This window comes from Pristis pectinata, chromosome 24 (assembly GCF_009764475.1).
Source record: "Pristis pectinata isolate sPriPec2 chromosome 24, sPriPec2.1.pri, whole genome shotgun sequence".
NCBI lineage: Eukaryota > Metazoa > Chordata > Chondrichthyes > Rhinopristiformes > Pristidae > Pristis > Pristis pectinata.
In genome coordinates, this window is record NC_067428.1 from 3,072,798 (window position 1) to 3,090,963 (window position 18,166).

The 18,166-nt window shown below is 41.6% G+C and overlaps 1 protein-coding gene across 7 annotated transcripts in view; it reads left to right on the forward strand.

The window, feature by feature from the left end:
* The window catches only part of eps15l1a (epidermal growth factor receptor pathway substrate 15-like 1a), a 264,285-nt gene that overhangs the window by 40,227 nt on the left and 205,892 nt on the right, over positions 1–18,166 (forward strand). For all 7 annotated transcript variants that reach the window (XM_052037612.1, XM_052037608.1, XM_052037613.1 and 4 more), the window contains exons 3-5: positions 55–144; positions 14,680–14,727; positions 14,812–14,907. In XM_052037612.1, coding sequence (XP_051893572.1) covers positions 55–144; positions 14,680–14,727; positions 14,812–14,907 — 234 coding nt within the window. The remainder of the gene's footprint in view (positions 1–54; positions 145–14,679; positions 14,728–14,811; positions 14,908–18,166) is intronic.

An 18,166-nucleotide genomic window follows, 5' to 3' on the forward strand; every position in this document is an offset into this window, starting at 1 on the left:
AAGTGTTTGACTAGCGAGTGACTGATGTGTTCTGAATGATCTTGTTTTGTTTAGGTGGATCCAGCTCATACAGGAAAAGTTGGGCCCAATGAGGCAGCGCTGTTTCTGAAGAAATCAGGGCTCTCTGATGTTATCCTAGGAAAGGTAACTACATCCCAAAAAAAGATTGTTAGCTGTCCCTGTAATGTAATAAAACAATGAAAGGAACATCTAAGATGCTGGCAATGTTTTCATATGTCAATTTACATGTTCTATAAAAGTTGTGTATGAAGGGACTTCAAAGTGACAATATTATACCCACCTTTAAACATATTTTTGACTTTGTGTCCAATGTTAACAAATTAATGCTGGGGATTTATTTATATTATGATGTATCAAAATCCAGTAGAAGCTGGTTAAGACTGAAAACTGTACAGAGGCAAGAATGTTGACATTGTATTTGGCATTTTTTGCTTGTGTTTACATGCAGTGAGCTGGAAAGGTGGGTGCAGCTTATCTGGGAGAATAGAATAACACAGTTCTGAAAGGAACTGCCAACCTTCAGCCATTTGCTCTGAAGTAAGTCATGGGTGTGCGTGACTTACTCAGTGACAGATATTGTTGCATCTGCCATTATGGTTCCTCGCCATGTGATGTTCAGTGGCAGTGCCCACTCTTGTTGAGATTCCCCAGATTTATCCCGGTGAAACACTTCTCTGATACCATGCCAAGCTGAAATGGCATAGAATTGGAGATCTCATTCTTTTGAATTAGAATTCTGTACTGTGCTATGAGGACAGAGGATTTTAAAAGTAATTATTTCAGTTCCGTGTGATGATATGTAACCAACCTTGTGTTTCTAATGAGCTTTTTGTATGTTTTTGATGATTTATGTACACCTTAATAGTTTTAGAACTTCCTTGATGTCATAGACGTTTAAGAGCTCTGAACTTCTACAACAATTTGTCACATGGCAAAGCTCTGTACCTGGAGCTTTTGCCTCATGTTTGCCAAGAGCATTTGGGAAAGGGACGGTGGTGTTCTGTTACCCGGGTGAGTAAGGGAAAGGGGAAAGGTTTAAGGCAGGAAATCAGATTAAGCCCTGTGCAACTGAAAGTGTGCCACTATTTGTTGGGCAAACAAGTTATGGATATTTAATGAAGTATGCACATTGTTGAAATTTTACCATTCTTGGAAATTTGGTGGGAATATTTCTCCAGTAACTAAAATCCTACTTATCCCCATGTCTGCTCAAAATGGTAGCTTTGACAGAGTTCTGTTGCACTATTGGGAATGTTTTGTTCTCTTTTGTCTACTATCCAGATCCTGCAGACACATGTTGATTGATATCTGTGTCCAAAGCACGCTTGTTTTATCTACTTAAGTAGCTGATCAATAGGTATTTCTTTAGTAACAGAAGAGCAGTCAGAGCGGCATGGACTGTTAGGGTCCATGTGGAAAGTAGTCAGAGGATACAGTGGGATATGGATCAGTTGGAAAATTTGTGCAGAGAGATGGCAGATGGAGTTTAATTCAGAGAAGTGTGAGATGTTGCATTTTGGGAGGTCAATCTACAGAAAATGGCAGGACTCTTAGGAGCATTGATATACAGAGGGATTTTGGGGTGCAAGGCCATAGCTCCTTGAGAGTGGATAGGGTGGTAAAGAAGGGGTATGGCATGGTTGCTTTCATCAGTTGGGGCATTGAGTATAAGAGTCGGGAAGTACAAAACTTTTTAGTTAGGCCACATTTGGAATAATATCTGCAGATCTGGTCGCCCCATTACAGGAAGGATGTGGAGGCTTTGGAGAGGATGCAGAAGAGGTTCACCAGGACGTTGACACATGAGACTGCAGATGGTGGAATCTGGAGCAACAAGCAATCCGCTGGAGGAACTCAGCAGGTTGAGCAGCATCTGTGAGAAGAAAGGAATTGTCCTGGATTTGGCCTGGATTGGAGAGTTCAAGTTTATTGTCATGGGCATACCCAGGGTATAAATGCCATGAAAATTTGCTTTTGCAGCAGCAGCATAGTACATTACCAATATGAACTTAAATTGATATAAATTATACATAACTTGCATGACAAAATAAGCTGTAAGTATTAGCAATAAGGAGAAGTTGGACAAACTTTGATTGTTTTCTCTGGAGCGCCATAAGCTGAGGGGTCAGAATCTTCTTCCTAGGGTGGAAATGTCAAATACTAGAAGGGATAGGTTTAAGATGATAGGGGGAAAATTTAAAGGAGATTTGTGAGGCAAGCTTTTTACACAGAGAGTGGTAGGTGTCTGGAGCACGCTGCCAGGGGAGGTGGTAGAAGCAGATATGATAGCATTTAGACAGACGTGAACAGGCAGGGAATAGAGGGATACAGATCATGCGTAGGCAGATGGGATTAGTTAGATTGACATCATTGGTTGAGGTGCCAATTCCTGTGCTGTATGTTCTCTGTTGGTCGTGTTCAAAATGGATACTTCTAATCAATGTGTTTGCTTCTCTCTTGTTTTCCTTTCTCTTGTTGACCAAGTCTGTTGGAAGCTATTATGTTTAAATGACATCAGAGAGAGATGCTACTCTATTTAAATTTTCAGAAGGCTTTCTCTACGGTTTCATACAGGAGGTTGGAGTGAGTTGGATTGGGGATAAGGAGCTGGCAGGGACTGAGAATCCATTTATGGATAGAAAGCTAAAAGTGGCAATAATGGTATATGGACAAGCTAATTGAGCGGGTGAGAATACGGCAGGTGGAACAAGGTGCGGGGCCATTGTCTTTGGTGCATGAAACAAAAAAGCGGTGTTTTTTTTAAATGGTGATGTATTGGGAAATGTTGATGTTCAAAGTAACCTGTGTAGCCTGTACATAAATTGCTGAAAGCTATCAAGCAGTTAGGAAGTCAAATGGCATGTCGGCTTTTGAGATTTGAGTTTGGGCTAAAGAGATCTTACTGTAATAATATAGACTCTTGTGTACAGTTGCCTCGAATATTGTGTACAGTTCTGATATCCTTAAAAAGGATACATTTGCCATAGAGGGAGTGCAGCGAAGATTCACTTGACTAGTTTCTGGGATGGCATACGAGGAGACATTGGTTAGGCTAGGCCTGTATTCTCCAGAGTTTAGAAGAATGAGAAGAGATCTGCAATAAAACTCCAATAATCTGGCATGTTTGGGACTTTGGTGGCGCCAGACAGATTTTTTGGATTGTTAGAAGTAATTTCTATTAATACCCCAGCACTCTTAATTCACTTTTATTAGATGTTAGACAGTGAGATAAATTTTCCTGTGAATCAGGTAAATTGAAAGGCCCCAGTGAGTGGAAGAGAGCACAGGAACGGGGGCCTCGATGTACCTTTGGTGTATTAGAGGGATTGCGGGAATTGGAGCCTGGGTGGAAAGGTTATCTGGAATCTGTGGAATTTTGGAAGATGCCGACCAGCGCCGGCAGCGTGGTGACACTGGCGGCTGCCCCCAGAACACTCTGCACAAAAGGTGCATTCCACTGTGTATTTCCATGTATGTGTGACTAATAAAGATATCTCATCATTTCTCTCATCTCAGTGCATCTGTAGTCTCCATTGCCACCTCCTTCAGGTGATCAGGTCTTGGGGATTCAGTCCTACGAAATTCTCTACTACAATTTTCCTTTAACTAATGCTGAGGAATTATCTACGTTTAAACCTGCTAAGACATCAGATATCTCCTTTCTACTGTTCTAGACTTTCACTGTACCCTCCCTGAATCCTCCAACTACCAGTGCTGTAATTCTTCGTGTATGCAGATGAGTAATATTGCATAAAACGTCAGCTATGTCCTCTGGCTCCACACAGATTTTCCCTTTTGTCTTTAATGGGCCCTACTCTTTCTGGTTATCCTTTTAAAACCATAAGGCCATAAGACATAGGAGCAGAATTAGGCCATTGGGCCCTGAGTCTGCTCCGCCATTTGATCATGGCTGATTTATTTTTCCCTCTCAACCCCTATTCTCCTGCCTTCTCCCGGTGACCTTCGATGCCCCTACTAATCAAGAACCTATCAACCTCTGCTTTAAATATACCCAATGACTTGGCCTCCACGGCCATCTGTGGCAATGAATTCCACAGATTCACCACCCTCAGGCAAAAGTAATTCCTCCTCATCTCTGTTCTGAAGGGATGGTCTTCTATTCTGAGGCTGTGCCCTCTGGTCCTAGACTCTCCCACTACTGGAAACATCCTCTCCACATCCACTCTATTCAGACCTTTTAATATTCAGTAGGTTTCAATGAGATCCTCCCTCATCCTTCTAAACTTCAGCGAGTACAGGCCCAGAGCCATTAAACACTCCTCATACGTAAACCTTTCATTCCCAGAATCATCCTTGTAAACCTCCTCTGGACTCCCTCCAAAGCCAGCACATCCTTCCTTATATATGGGGCCCAAAACTGCTCACAATACTCCAAATGCAGTCTGACCAATGCTTGATAAAGCCTCAGCATTACATCCTCACTTTTATATTCTAGTCCTCTCAAAATGAATGCTAACATTGCATTTGCCTTCCTTCCTACCAACTCAACCTGCAAGTTAACCTGTAGGGAATCCTGCACGAGGACTCGCAAGTCCCTTTGCCCCTCCGATTTTGCCCTGGATCTTCTTACAAGGTACTTTGGAATTTTCCTACATCTTGTCCATCAGTGATATTTCGTGCCTCCTAATTTCTTTTTTTTTTAAGTACCCTGCTACACTTCTCATGTTGGGCCTCCCTGTTTTCAGTTCTTTGTACTTACCAAATGCTTCATTTTTCTTTATCCAATCCTTGATAACCCTGGAAATCAACAAATAAAAGCTACACACTGGAAATCTAAAATAAGAACAGAAAATGCTAGCATACTCAGCAGGTCAGGCGGTGCCTATGGGAAGAGAAGCAGAGTTAATGTTTCAGGTCAAAAGAACAGGGAAGGAGACAAAAGAATCTTGTTAAACTGCAGGGAGGGTGGGGGACAGAGGTGTGTCTGAAAGGGTAAAACCAGGGTGACCATGGCGATAGGCCATAAAGAAGGTTATCTGGTCAGTGAGTGAATGTGAGCAGTTAGAGGGTGAGAACGTAGACGTAAGAGTGTGGGAGCTGTGAAATGCAGAGCAGGGGGACGTCCTCCACTTCCAGAGGAAGTAGACTACTTGCACTGGTGGGAATTATTGAACAATTTTGTGTGCTAATCTGTTGTGAAATCTGTGACCTTAGATATTGGGGGTAGTTGTTGAGGTCACTGTGGGCAAACAAGTATTCTTGGGTATATTTTTCTTGGAATTCACTGCGGGTTATTTCCAGATGATTCTGTTCTTTTGTGTGAATGCCCTCAAAGCAGACTACAAGTGTGTTAAGTTCACTTTGTTTAATATAGGGACAGGAAAAAATCAGAATTCAGCTCTGTAAAATGAAGAGTATAACTTATATAAAAAAAAAGCACCACAGTGATTTTTGAGGAAGTAGTTCAAGGTTAATTCAAAACATTGTTTTTTCTCATTATATGCTGTTACTTTTCATTAATTAGCTTTGACTCTGCCCCGAGGGTGGATTAGGCAAGATTATTAGACGTATTTAAAATGGAGAGGAATAAGTATTTGAAAGATTGAGGAATCGAGGGTTATGTGGAACTGGCACAGAAGAAGAGTTCAAACTAGCATAGATCAGTTGCAATCATGCTGAACGTCAGGGTAGGCTTTAGGGGCTCCGTGCTCCTATTTTCTTGTGTACTTAGCTAACTTCATTAAAATGAATTGCTAGTTATAATATATTATTTTTGTTTTTGTATTGTGGGCATCACTGACAAGACTAGCATTTTTGCACTTGCCTAAATTGTGGTGAGAAAGTGATTGTCAGCTGACACCTTGATCTGCTGCAGTTCTTATGGAGAAGGTTGTTAGTTTGGGCATTCCAAGATTTAGTAATGATGAAGGAATGGTGCTGTGTATACACGTGAGACAGGATGTTGTGTGCCTTAGAAGGGAACCTGCAGGTGTTCCCATGTACTTGCTACCTTGTCCTTTTTGGTGGTAGAAATTGCAGCTTTGGAGAAACTGTTGGATGTCTCCTTGATAAGTGGTTGCAGGAGATGGTACTGTAACTGTGGTGTGTTGGTGATGAAGGAAATGGATACTTATCGTGGTGGAAGGATTCCAGTAAATTAGACTGCTTTCTATGGACGATATTGAGCTGTTTGTGTTGTTGGAGCTGCATTCATCCACTCCTATTGCGCTAATGGTGAGTTAGGAGGCATGTCAATTGCCGTTTAATATGAAGCTTCTGACCCGCACCTGTAACCGTGGAGGATATGCTAACGTTTCTGAAATTTGGAGTATTGTGGGAACTTTTTAAATTGGCTGCAGAACTGTGACTTCCAAGGAGACAAGTTCATTGCTTCCAGGTGAGACAGAGATGCTGCTCTGGGGAATCCTAAACTGGACCAGAATTAAACTGTAATACTGATGCTGAATGGCTAACTTAAATATTTCATCAAAAGCCACAAATTAGTCAGTACCGAACAGAAGACGGGCTTTCATGTTTTGATAGATACAGGAAGTGACTAATGGAATATAATTGCTGCAACCTGCTGTGAAAGATACTTTAGAAAATCATAAACATGCTCTTTAGTATTCCATTAACAGTAAGTTATTTCCATTAGATTATTAAATGGTGGCTAAAGTAGACATTAATGGGGGGGGGGGGTTGGGGGGGATAGAGTCAGCATTTCATGAATGAGCTTAACTGTTGTGGCCTCATAACTGTATAAACTGATTGGACAGACAGACAGTAAGATTAATCTGCTTGGCTTTGTCTCTGGGGATGGTCTGCACTCCAGTTCTTTTTCTCAATAGCCTCTTCCCTTTGTGTAGTTGTTTCCTTTGGACAGCCCAGGAGGAGGCTGTGGGATGTCAAATTAGTTCCACTTACCTGTTCTTTGTGGTCCTGCCTTTTTTTTCTTTTTGAGTCTGCTTTCACTTCCACTTTGAAACATAGTGAATTTGTTTTTTTACTAATACTACATTTGAATCCTGCTAATTTCCTGATTTGAGGTTGGGGGCTCTTGGTGTCTGTATTGATTAGTACTACCAAGTGCAGAGCTTAAAGTGAACGGATGAAGAGTCTGCAGAAACTGTGCAGCTTTGTTCTTCCTATCCAGCCTTTTTCTCAATGCTGGATATTGAGATGCTTCCCTTTTATTGATAGATGGTGAATTCTGTAGCAAAAGGAAACTGCTGGAGGAACTCAGTGGGTCAAGCAGCATCTGTGGAGGCAAAGACATGGTCGACATTTTGGATCAAGACTCTGCATTAGGACCAGACCTGCTGAGTTCCTCCAGCAATTTGATTTTTGCTCTAGATTCCAGCATCTTCAGTCTCCCTTGTGCCTCCATTGAGATGTAGCATACGGTTCACTTGCTTTAATGTATTAAAGATTGCAGGGTAATGTTCTGAACTGTATCTGTTAATACTCCCTGTTATGTAAATTTCCTCCCCATGTACTGTATTATTTGCTTCAAACTTGGCTTCTAAATGTAATGATAGGGTTTAATAGATGCAGATATGAGAGTGTGAATTTTCCCCACTGCTTAAGATGTATTCATCTTCTACAGTCATTAACTGCTGTTACATAACTTGTATGTGTAACTCTACTCTGTGAAAAATGGAACTTATTACTGAGATCCAAAGTTAATTCCAGTTTGTGCTTGAGCTGCTTGATTTGACAGCTGTGGGATGGTCAGAAGCACTGATAAAATTGACATCTCTATCCTTGGGCGTGAGAGAAGGAATAAAGTCAGACAACTGTTTTACTCTTGATCACCATCTGGACCCTCTGCTAGAAATGCAAATGTGACTGTTGGGACACATGACACAGCATGAGAATTTGGCTGTGATGCCATTGTAGCCTTACAGCTTACCTGCACTTGCTCACTGCCCACGTGTCAAGGCAGGGCACATGAATTTCTACAAATCTATAGGAGATACAGCTGAAGCAGGGTAGTTTAACAAGCCTCCTCGTTCTTTCCATGGAAGTGGCTGTCTCTCTTTCCTTTCTCAATCTCACATTAATTATCTACAGTTGGGAATAAGGAGGTATTCAAATGTAACCCGAGTGATGCTCATCAAATTATTTCCAATCCTTTACCCTGAGGAAATAGCTGGCCTGTCCTTGACACTTTTCCATTAAACTTGCTGATTAGCTTGATGCGTTTAGCTTCAGGGAGCCTGCCTACTGCAGCTCTGTTATTTTCGGATTCTTGTCTCCCCACAGTTTCTTCAGTTTGAATATTGGTAAGAATGCATCCCTGGCCTATTTTTTTTATTGCTTTTGTGAATACCTCCCAGCAAAAATAAGCTTGGATTCAAACATCCTAATGACCTTAGTCTATAAACCTGATGGCTCAGGATTTTGTTTCCATTACACCTATGGAATACTGAGAATTGTAATATAAATCTGTGCGTTAACATCATGCACTGTACTCCTTGATATATGTGCAGAAAGCTAGAAATACCCAGATTTATATCATTTCAATGTTATTGGCCCCTCCTTTCCCCTTTCCCAATGGTGGTGTTATTGCTGGAAGACAATTCTATGGGTAGTGAGCCACCCTTTACTGCTATGCCCAAATGATCACCAGTCAACAGCAAGCCTTGATTTAGTGTGCTGACAAATTAGTTGAACATGGGGATTGTTGTAATAGTGGCAGAATCTCTGCTCCCTAGCCCAGGGGTGTTGAAATGGATTGTGGCACCCTGATTGACGCCCATGTTGCAGTAAAACCTGTTCCTGATTTGCTCTACATCTGTTTCCTAGATGAACCCTGTGAACCATTTTAAAAAATTTATTTATGGGAGTGTGACGTCACTAGCAAGGCCAACAATTATTACCTATACCTAATCGCTGATTGAGAAGTTACTAGTGAACAACCACCTTGAAGTGTTGCAGTCCTTCTGGTGAAAGTACTCCCAAGTGCTTTTGAGAAGAGTTCAGGATCCAGTGACATGAAAAATTGATGCATTAGAGGGCAACTTGTAGGTAGCTGTGTTCCCATACATCTGCTGCCCTTGGTGGTAGAGGTCATGGGTTTGGGTGGTGCTTTTGAAGTAGTTTTGTTCAGTTTCTGTGGTGTATGTTGTAGATGGTACATGTTACAGCCACAACATTATGGTACTGGAGGGCATGAATATCTGTGATGCCAGTCACATGGGCTGTTTCATCTGGATGGTATTGTTTTTTTTGAATGTTGTTAAACCTGTATTCAAAGAGGCAAGTGGAGAATAAGTAATGTTACTTATATGATCAGTCCAATTAAGTTTCTTATCAATGGTGACCCCTCAGGATGATGATAGAGGACTTGGTATGGGAATGGTTTTGAATATAAAGGGCAGATTAATAAGACTCTTGTGCTGAAGCTGGCTATTGCCTGGCACCTGTGTGGAATGGATGCTACTTATATTTACCAGTTCAGTTGTCTAGGTTTTACTGCAGGTAGGAATTGAATATTGTGCAATCATCAGTGAACATTTCTACCTCTTGTCATTTGATGGAAAGTTATTGATGAAGTAGCTGAATACAGTTGGGACTGGGTCACTGTCCTGAGGACCCCCTTCAATGGTGTTTTGGGGCAGAGATGATTGACCTCCAACAACCATAGACATTTTCCTTGGTGTGATCTATCACTGCAACCATTGGAGAGTTTTTCATTTGATTCCTGTTGTGTTGGTGCATTTTTGGGTTAAGGCTACAATGAGGTTTGGGGTCCAGTGGTACTAATGAAATCCAAACAATTAATTGCAAATGGGTTATTTTTGAGTGCCCACTGGTAGCACTAGTGATGATTCATTCCATTAATTTGATGATTGAGAGTAAACTAATGGGGCGATATTTAGTCAGATCAGAATTGTCCAGCTTTTTGAGGATAAGGCATAATGAGGCAATTTTCCTTGTGTAAATTTTTTAAAATTTTGAAATAAAGTTTATTCATGAAAAATTCAAAAGTATGTAATACAGAGCATTCAAGTCAACATTTTCATTATATTGTGTTATGGGTATCATAGTAGAATTGCAGACCTTGTGTCTGTCTCACAACTTCACTGATCCAGGTTCTATTTTGACTCTGGAGTTGTCATGTGGGGTTTGTACATTCTCCCTATGGCCATGTGGCTTTCCCCCAAATGCTTGGGTTTTCTCCCACATCGCAAAGAGGTGCTAGTTGTTATGTTAATTGGCTATTTTGAATTATTCTTAGTGCTGGTGGTTGCTAGGAGAATAGGTTGTAGGGGAATAAGAGGATGGATTGATGGGATTTCTCTGTGGGCCAGATAGCCTTGTCCAATGTCATCAAGAAATATTAATAATTCCCATTACTTAGCATTAGCACGTTATCAGTTATAGAACATAGAACAGTACAGCACAGGAACAGGCCTTTTGGCCCATGATGTCTGTGCTGAACATGAATTCAAATTAAACTAAATCTTTCTGCGTGTACGTGATCCATACATATCTTTCCATTCCCTGCATAATCATGTGTCTTTCTAACAGCTTTTTAAACACCATTATCGTATCTGCTTCCACCGCTACCCCTGGCAGTGCATTCTAGGCACTCTCTGTGTAAAACAAAAGACTTGCTCTGCACATCTCCTTTAATATTTTCCATTATCACCTTAAATACATGTTTTCTAGTATTTGACATTTCTACACTGGAGAAAGGTTCTGACTGTCTACCCTATCTATGCCTCTCATAATTTTATAAACTTCTATGAGGTCTCCCCTTAGCCTCCGATGCTCCAGAGAAAACAATCCAAGTTTGTCCAACCTCTCCTTATGGCTCATACCCTCTAATCCAGGTAGCATCCTGGTAAACCTCTTTTGCACCCTTTCCAAATCCTCCATATCCTTCCTGTAATGGGGTGACCGGAATGGCACACAATACTCCAAGTGCAGTGTAACCAAAGTTTTATATAGCTGCAACTTGTACTCAGTGCCCTGACCAATGAAGGCAAGAATGCCATACACCACCTTTACCACCCTTCTAACTTGCGTGGGCACTTTCAGTGAGATATGGACTTGGACCCCAAGATCATTCTATACATCAATGCTCTTAAGGGTCCCGCCATTAACTGTGAACTTTCCCCTTAACTTTGATCTCCCAAAATGCAACACCTCACACTTGCTGGATTAAATGCCATCTGTCATTTCTCTGCCTGTATCTGTAACTGATATATTTTCTGCTCTATCCTTTGACAGTCCTCCACTGTTGCTCTTACATCTTTCCGTAATATGTTTACACATCTGTTCCTCCATCTCCCATTGGCTATTGGGAGGCCTCTAGTATAACCCTATCAGAGTGATTGCACCTTTCTTATTTTTGAGGTCAACCTACATTGCCTCAGTGGATGAGCCCTCCAGTGTGTCCTCTCTGAGCGCAGCTGTGACATTCTTCATGATTTGTAATGCAACTCCTCCATCTCTTTTACCTCCCTCTCTGTCTCGTCTAAAACATTGAAATCCAGGAACGTTGAGCTGCCAGTCCCATCCCTCTTGAAACCAAGTCTCCGTAATGGCCACGACATCATAATTCCATGTACTGATCCAAGCTGTAAGTTCACCTGCCTTACCCATAATACTCCTTGCGTTAAAATAAACACACTTTAGCCCATCAGTCCCACTGTGTTCATTAACCAGTCCTTGCCTGTCATCCCTTTCAGACTTACTTGGCATAACATCTACCTCCTCAACCCCTCCACTTGCTGGTCTGGTTCCCACCACCCTGCCACTCTAGTTTAAACTCTCCTGACTAGGATTAGTGAACCTCCCTGCAAGGATATTGGTTCCCCTCTAGTTCGGGTGCAACCTATTCCTCTCATGCAGGTTCCACCTGCCCTGGAAGGGAGCCCAATGATCCATATTTCTGATACCCTCCCTCCTGCACCAGCTCCTTGGTCATGTGCTGAACTGCACTATCTTCCTATTTCTTGCCTCACTAGCACGTGGCATGGGTAGTATTCCTGAGATTACAACCCTGGAGGTCCTGCTTTTTAACTTAGCTCCCTAAAATCAATTTGCGGGATCTCATCTCCTTTGCTGCTTATGTCATTGGTACTGATATGGACGACGACCTTTGGCTGCTCACCCTCTCCTCTTGGAATGTCCTTTATCTGCTCAGAAACATCCTGGCACCAGGGAGGCAACACACCAACCTGGAGTCTTGATTGTGGCCACAGAAATTCCTTTCTGTGGCCCTATCACTTCACCCTTCCCTGGTGAGCCTCAGAGCTGGTAATGGTGCTGCTGTCCTGGCTGCTGCTGCTACTCTCTGAAATATCATCTCCCCCAACAGTATCCAAAGAGATGTACCTGTTGCTGAGGGGAATGGCCACAGGGGACCCCTGCCCTGTCTGCCTGCTCCCTGGTGGTCACCCAACTACCTGAATTATCTTTCATTTACAATCCTAAAGCAAATAGTTCATGGGATTTTAGAACAGATTTCAACTAATTTGTGTGCAGTGCCAGGAGGGCCCTAAATTGTGCTCTTCCCTGTAAAAATCCTTGCAGTAGCTGCAAGCTTAGCATATAGTCTAGATCTTTTAGCATGTTAGTTTGAAGCATTTTGGATCGATGCAGGTTGCAACTGTATGTGAGGGACCTGATCACACATTGCAGTTTCACCATGTTGATACCTCATTTAGGGTATGCAGTTTTTGGGGGCAGCCCAGCGATGCAGCAGATAGTGCTGCTGCTGCACAGTCCAACAAACTGACCTAGGCTGCTGTCTGTGTGGAGTCTGCCCTTTCTCCCCATTCAGATGCTGTTTTCTTTCCTCATCCCAAGGATATGCAAGTTGTAGGTTAATTGGCTGCTCTAAATTACCCCAAATGTAGGTGTGTGACAGGAGAATCGGGTGGTCTTGATGAACATATGAAAGTTATATGGAATTAAGTGGGGGATTGAGACTGATGGGAATGCTGTGAGAGCTGTCGTGGACTTAATGAGCTGAATGGCCTCCTACATCAAAAAGAAAAATGAAATACAGTTCCTGGTGTGCCCTTCTGCACATTGAATCAGACTGGTTTCCTAGTTTGATGCAAATGGTAGAATGAGGGATATGCTCCACCTTGATGTCACATATTGTGGTGGAATTAAACATTCTGCTTTGATAACTCACAATGCTTAATGGAGGCCCAGTATTGAGCTTCCAGATCTGTCTCAGCAGTACAATTGTGTTAAATATTACTGTGTAACACAATGGGAGGTTGCCTTTGGTGTGACGATGAGATTTTGTTTCTTCAGGGACTCTGCAGTGACCACTCCTCACAATGCACTCATGGACAAGTGCAAATATAGCAGGCAGTTTGGTAAGAATGACGTGCAGTAGGTTATCCCACATGATAGTTCCCTCACCAACTGTTGCAGGTCCATTCGGACAGCTTCCAGGGCTTGACCAGCTCAATCAATCATTCATTGAACCATCCTGATTATGAATATTAGAGTTCCCAAAGCAGATTATATTCTGTGCCCCAGCTTCTCCGTACAATTCCAAGTGTTGCTTAACATGTGGAGTACTGATTTATAGCTGAGGGATGACACTTGATGGTAATCGGCAGGAAGTTTCCTTGCCCTTGTGTGACCTATGTGATTTCATGGAGTCTGGAGTGTGTAGTTTATGATTTCTTCCTTTCTTTAAACCTCCCTGCTGCTATCTGATTGCAGGGGACAGGCCGAGAAAGGAGAATGGGATATTGGTTGAAGTGTATGATTTTGTGAGCAGGATGATGTCAAATTACTGCTCGATTAGTCTGTGGTTATCTCTCCCACTTCAGACACCGGTTCTCAGATGAGGAGGACTACAAGGCTTAGTGGGTTGGGAACAACTTTTCTGTGTTCGCATCTAGTGTCCAGGTTCTTCCCAGAAAATCTCTCTGGTACAGCTGAGTACTGGAGCTTGCCAGGTCTTTGAAACAGCTGAGTTAATCCCATTGCTGTGGGTCTGGAGCCACCTATAGGCCAGACTAGGTAAGTATGAAAGCCTGATGAGTTTTTCTGCGATGCCAATGGCTTCATGGTTGTCATTACTGATTCTAATTTATTTTGCTCTAGTTTCAGGTTATTTAATTATAAATTAAATGTAAATTAATAAATTTTTGATGATATGTTGCATCATCATCTTCACTCCTCACAGATGCTGCCTGACCTTGAGTATCTCTAGCATTTTAGTTTTTATTTTAGATATCATCAATGTTTTACTGCTGTGATCGAGTTGTATAATTACCTGAATTTAAGTTCCAGGTGCTTTGATGGGATTCAGACTTGTGTTTCTGGACCTGAATGTTTTATTAATGAGACAGTGCGCTGCTCTAGAACAGTGCTTACAGAAAATTAATCTTGCCATGTTTCTTACTGTCTCAATCTGTTACTACACTGGTGCTGCCTGGAGTTTTACTGTTTCTTATAGTGACGCTGTTCAAATTGGTAGAATATTTTAGCATATATCTGGAAACTCCACCTTTTAATATTTTCTATAGATGTAAAGGATTTGCATATAATTTAATACTGTAAATAGACTGTCCAACATCTAAATCCTGTTACTGTGTTGAAGATAGCAAGAGTGAATGAACCTGTCTCTGTACTTGAACATGCTGGAGGAAGGGATGGGAGAGATCTTTTAAGTACAGTTTTCATGTAACTTTGTATTGGTCTCTGCAGATTTGGGATGTGGCAGATCCTGAAGGCAAAGGCTACCTGGATAAGCAGGTATGTTAGTCATGCCTTTACTGATTCTGACAGGCTGATTATTCACTAATTCATCACGCACCTAACCCTTTGTTTACATTTTAGGGCTTTTATGTGGCGTTACGTCTGGTTGCGTGTGCACAGAATGGCCATGATGTTAGCCTGAGCAGTCTAAATGTGACGCTACCACCACCCAAATTTGTAAGTGTCTCAGCCACTGAACAAAATTCTAAATGTGTATAATTTGACTGGTATTTCATTAAAGATGTGTGCAGTAGAAACTGGAAATTAATTTGTACTCTATTAATATAATGAATCTATTTTCATCTGACCTTCCTTATTCTATTAGCATTGATATCTCTCCACCCTTTAAGAAGGGAGGGAGGCTAAAGACAGGAAATTACAGGCCAGTTAGCCTGACTTCAGTGGTTGGTAAGATTTTAGAGTCCATTATTAAGGATGAAGCTTCAGGGTGCTTGGAAGCTCATGTTAAATAGGCCAAAGTCAGCATAGTTTCCTTAAGGGGAGATCTTGCCTGACAAATCTGTTGGAATTCTTTGAGGAAGTAACAGGCAGGATAGACAAAGGAGAATCAGTGGATGTTGTTTACTTAGATTTTCAGAAGGCTTTTGACAAGGTTCCGTACATGAGGTTGCTGAACAAGATAGGAGTCCATGACATTACAGGAGAGGTACCAGCATGGATCAAAGATTGGCTGACTGGCAGAAGGCAAAGAGTAGGAATAAAGGGACCCTTTTCTGGTTGGCTGCCGGTGACTAGTAGTGTTCCGCAGGGGTCAGTGTTGGGTCCGCTACTTTTCACATTATATGTTAATGATCTGGATGATGGAATTGGTGGCTTTTGGCCAAGTTTGCAGATGATACAAAGATAGGTGGAGGGGCAGGTAGTGTTGAGGAAGCAGGGAGTCTGCAGAAGGACTTGGACTGGTTGGGAGAATGGGCAAAGAAGTGGCAGATGGAATACAGCGTAGAGAAGTGTACGGTCATGCACTTTGGTAGAAGAAATAAAGGCATAAACTATTTTCTAAATGGGGAGCAAATTCAGAAATCGGAGGTGCAAAGGGACTTGGGAGTCCTAGTGCAGGATTCCCTGAAGGTCAACTTGCAGGTTGAGTCGGGTGTAAGGAAGACAATTGCAATGTTAGCATTCATTTTGAGAGGACTAGAAAATAAAAGCAAGGAAATAATGCTGAGGCTTTATAGGGTGTTGATCAGACCACATTTGGAGTATTGTGAGCAGTTTTGTGCCCCATGTTCTAAGGAAGGATGTGTTGGCGTTGGAGAGGGTCCAGAGGAGGTTTATGAGAATGACCCTTGGGATGAAAGGGTTAACGTATGAGGAACGTGTGATGGCTTTGGGCCTGTACTCGCTGAAGTTTAGAAGGATGAGGGGGAATCTCACTGAAACCTACCAAATATTGAAAGGCCTGGATAGAGTGGACGTGGAGAGGATGTTTCCAGTAGTGAGTCAAGGATTAGAGGGCACAGCCTCAGAATAAAAGGACGTCCCTTTAGAACTGAGATGAGGAGGAATTTCTTTAGCCAGAGGGTGGTGAATCTGTGGAATTCATAGCCACAGATGGCTGTGGAGGCCAAGTCACTGGGTATATTTAAAGCGGAGGTTGATAGTTTCTTGATTAGTAAGGGCGTCAAAGGTTACGGGGAGAAGGCAGGAGAATGGGGTTGAGAGGGAAAAATAAATCAGCCATGATCGAATGGTAGGGCCGACTAAATGGGCCGAATGGCCTAATTCTGCTCCTGTGTCTTATGGTCTTGTATCCAACATGAAAATGACATACTATTTTACAGACTATTTCTGTTGTATCTTCCATATAAACTGGTCGAATAGAACTGCTTATTCTATAGACCTGTGCTTATAATTGTAGAATATGAGCCTTTTCTGTTGTTGCTGCTGCGATCAAGCATATTTCACATCTGGTATTAGAACATTGGGTTAATTATTCAATGTATGTTCCATGAGGTCCAGCAACGGTGTAGGGTTGTAAAACACAAAGGCAGCATTTTGTGTAAGTAGGGAGTCATTTTCTTTCACAGGAGCATCAATGTACAAATGCTGCCTGTTTCATGGGAATCTATATTGGTGTTACAGGGAGATCAGTGGAATGTAGGAGCAGTTTGCATTCTTGCTCCTAAGTCAGGAGGTTTTGCAACCAAGCCCAATTCTATGATTCATCCTTTTGTGTCAGTGCAGTACTGAGAGAGTGCTGCATTTGTTCTTCTGGTCAAGGCATTAAATTACAGCCCTGTTTGCCCTTTCAGATGCATGTTAAGTGGCACCATTTGAAGAATATGAGGGGAATACTTTTAGCATCTTGACCAATATTTATCTCTCAACCAGCATCACAAAAACAGTTATTTGGTATTTATCTCACTTCTGTTTGTGGATCTTTGCTGTATTGGATGCTATGTTTCCTATGTTACAGTAGTGCCAAACACTTCATTGGCTGTGGATTGTTTTGCTGTGCTGTGTAATTCTGAGAAGTGTATCAATGCAAATTCATTTGTTCTCTTGTCATCTATTCTATTTATTTCCTCTGTTATATGCTACATAAGGATTAATTGTGTAAACTGTTGTGATGAGGTATTTGGGAGAGTGGTGAAGGGGGGAATTGGTTATAGAATCAAATAGCATTGAAGGAGACTGCCCATTCTTACAGTGGCTGCTCTTTATAAGATCTATTCAGTTGTTTTCACTCCACTACTCTTGCCCCATTTCCACTTAAAATTTCCCCTGACCATTTATTCATTTCCCATGAATCAGTGGTCATCTTCCACTTGGATAGTACATTTCTCCTCATGAGCACCTTGAAAATTATTTCCTCATATTACCTCTGGTTCTTTTGCCAGATGTCCTAGATCTCTTTGATACTAAACCACAGGCATTGGACAGTTCCAGTTTACCTACAGGAACAAAGAAATTATAGAGCAATTAAACAAGATGACACAAATAACCTTGCAGAAATGAGGGAACCAAAAGTTTAACAAAAGGGAGCAATGAAAGTAAACTACAGTTAGTAAAAGAAAATGGTGCAGGGGAAAATAGTGATACTGGTAGCCAAAAAAATCCCCAGGGCTTGATAATCTGCATGCCAGAGTGCTAATAGTAGTCATGAAAATAGTGAATGCATTGGTAGTCATCTTCCAAAATTCTAGAGGTTATGGAACAGTCCTGCAATTGTGGATGCCAAATATAATTCCACTATTTAAAAAATGAGGGAGAGAAAACGGGGAACAACAGACTGGTTAGAATCTTTCGAATCAGATTTATTATCACTGACATATGACATTGTTTTGTAGCAGCAGTACAGTGCAAAGACAAACTCTATAAATTACAAAAAATAAATAAATTATGCAAAAATAAAGGAATAACGAGGTAGTGTTCATGGATTGTTCAGAAATCTGATGGCAGAGGAGAAAGA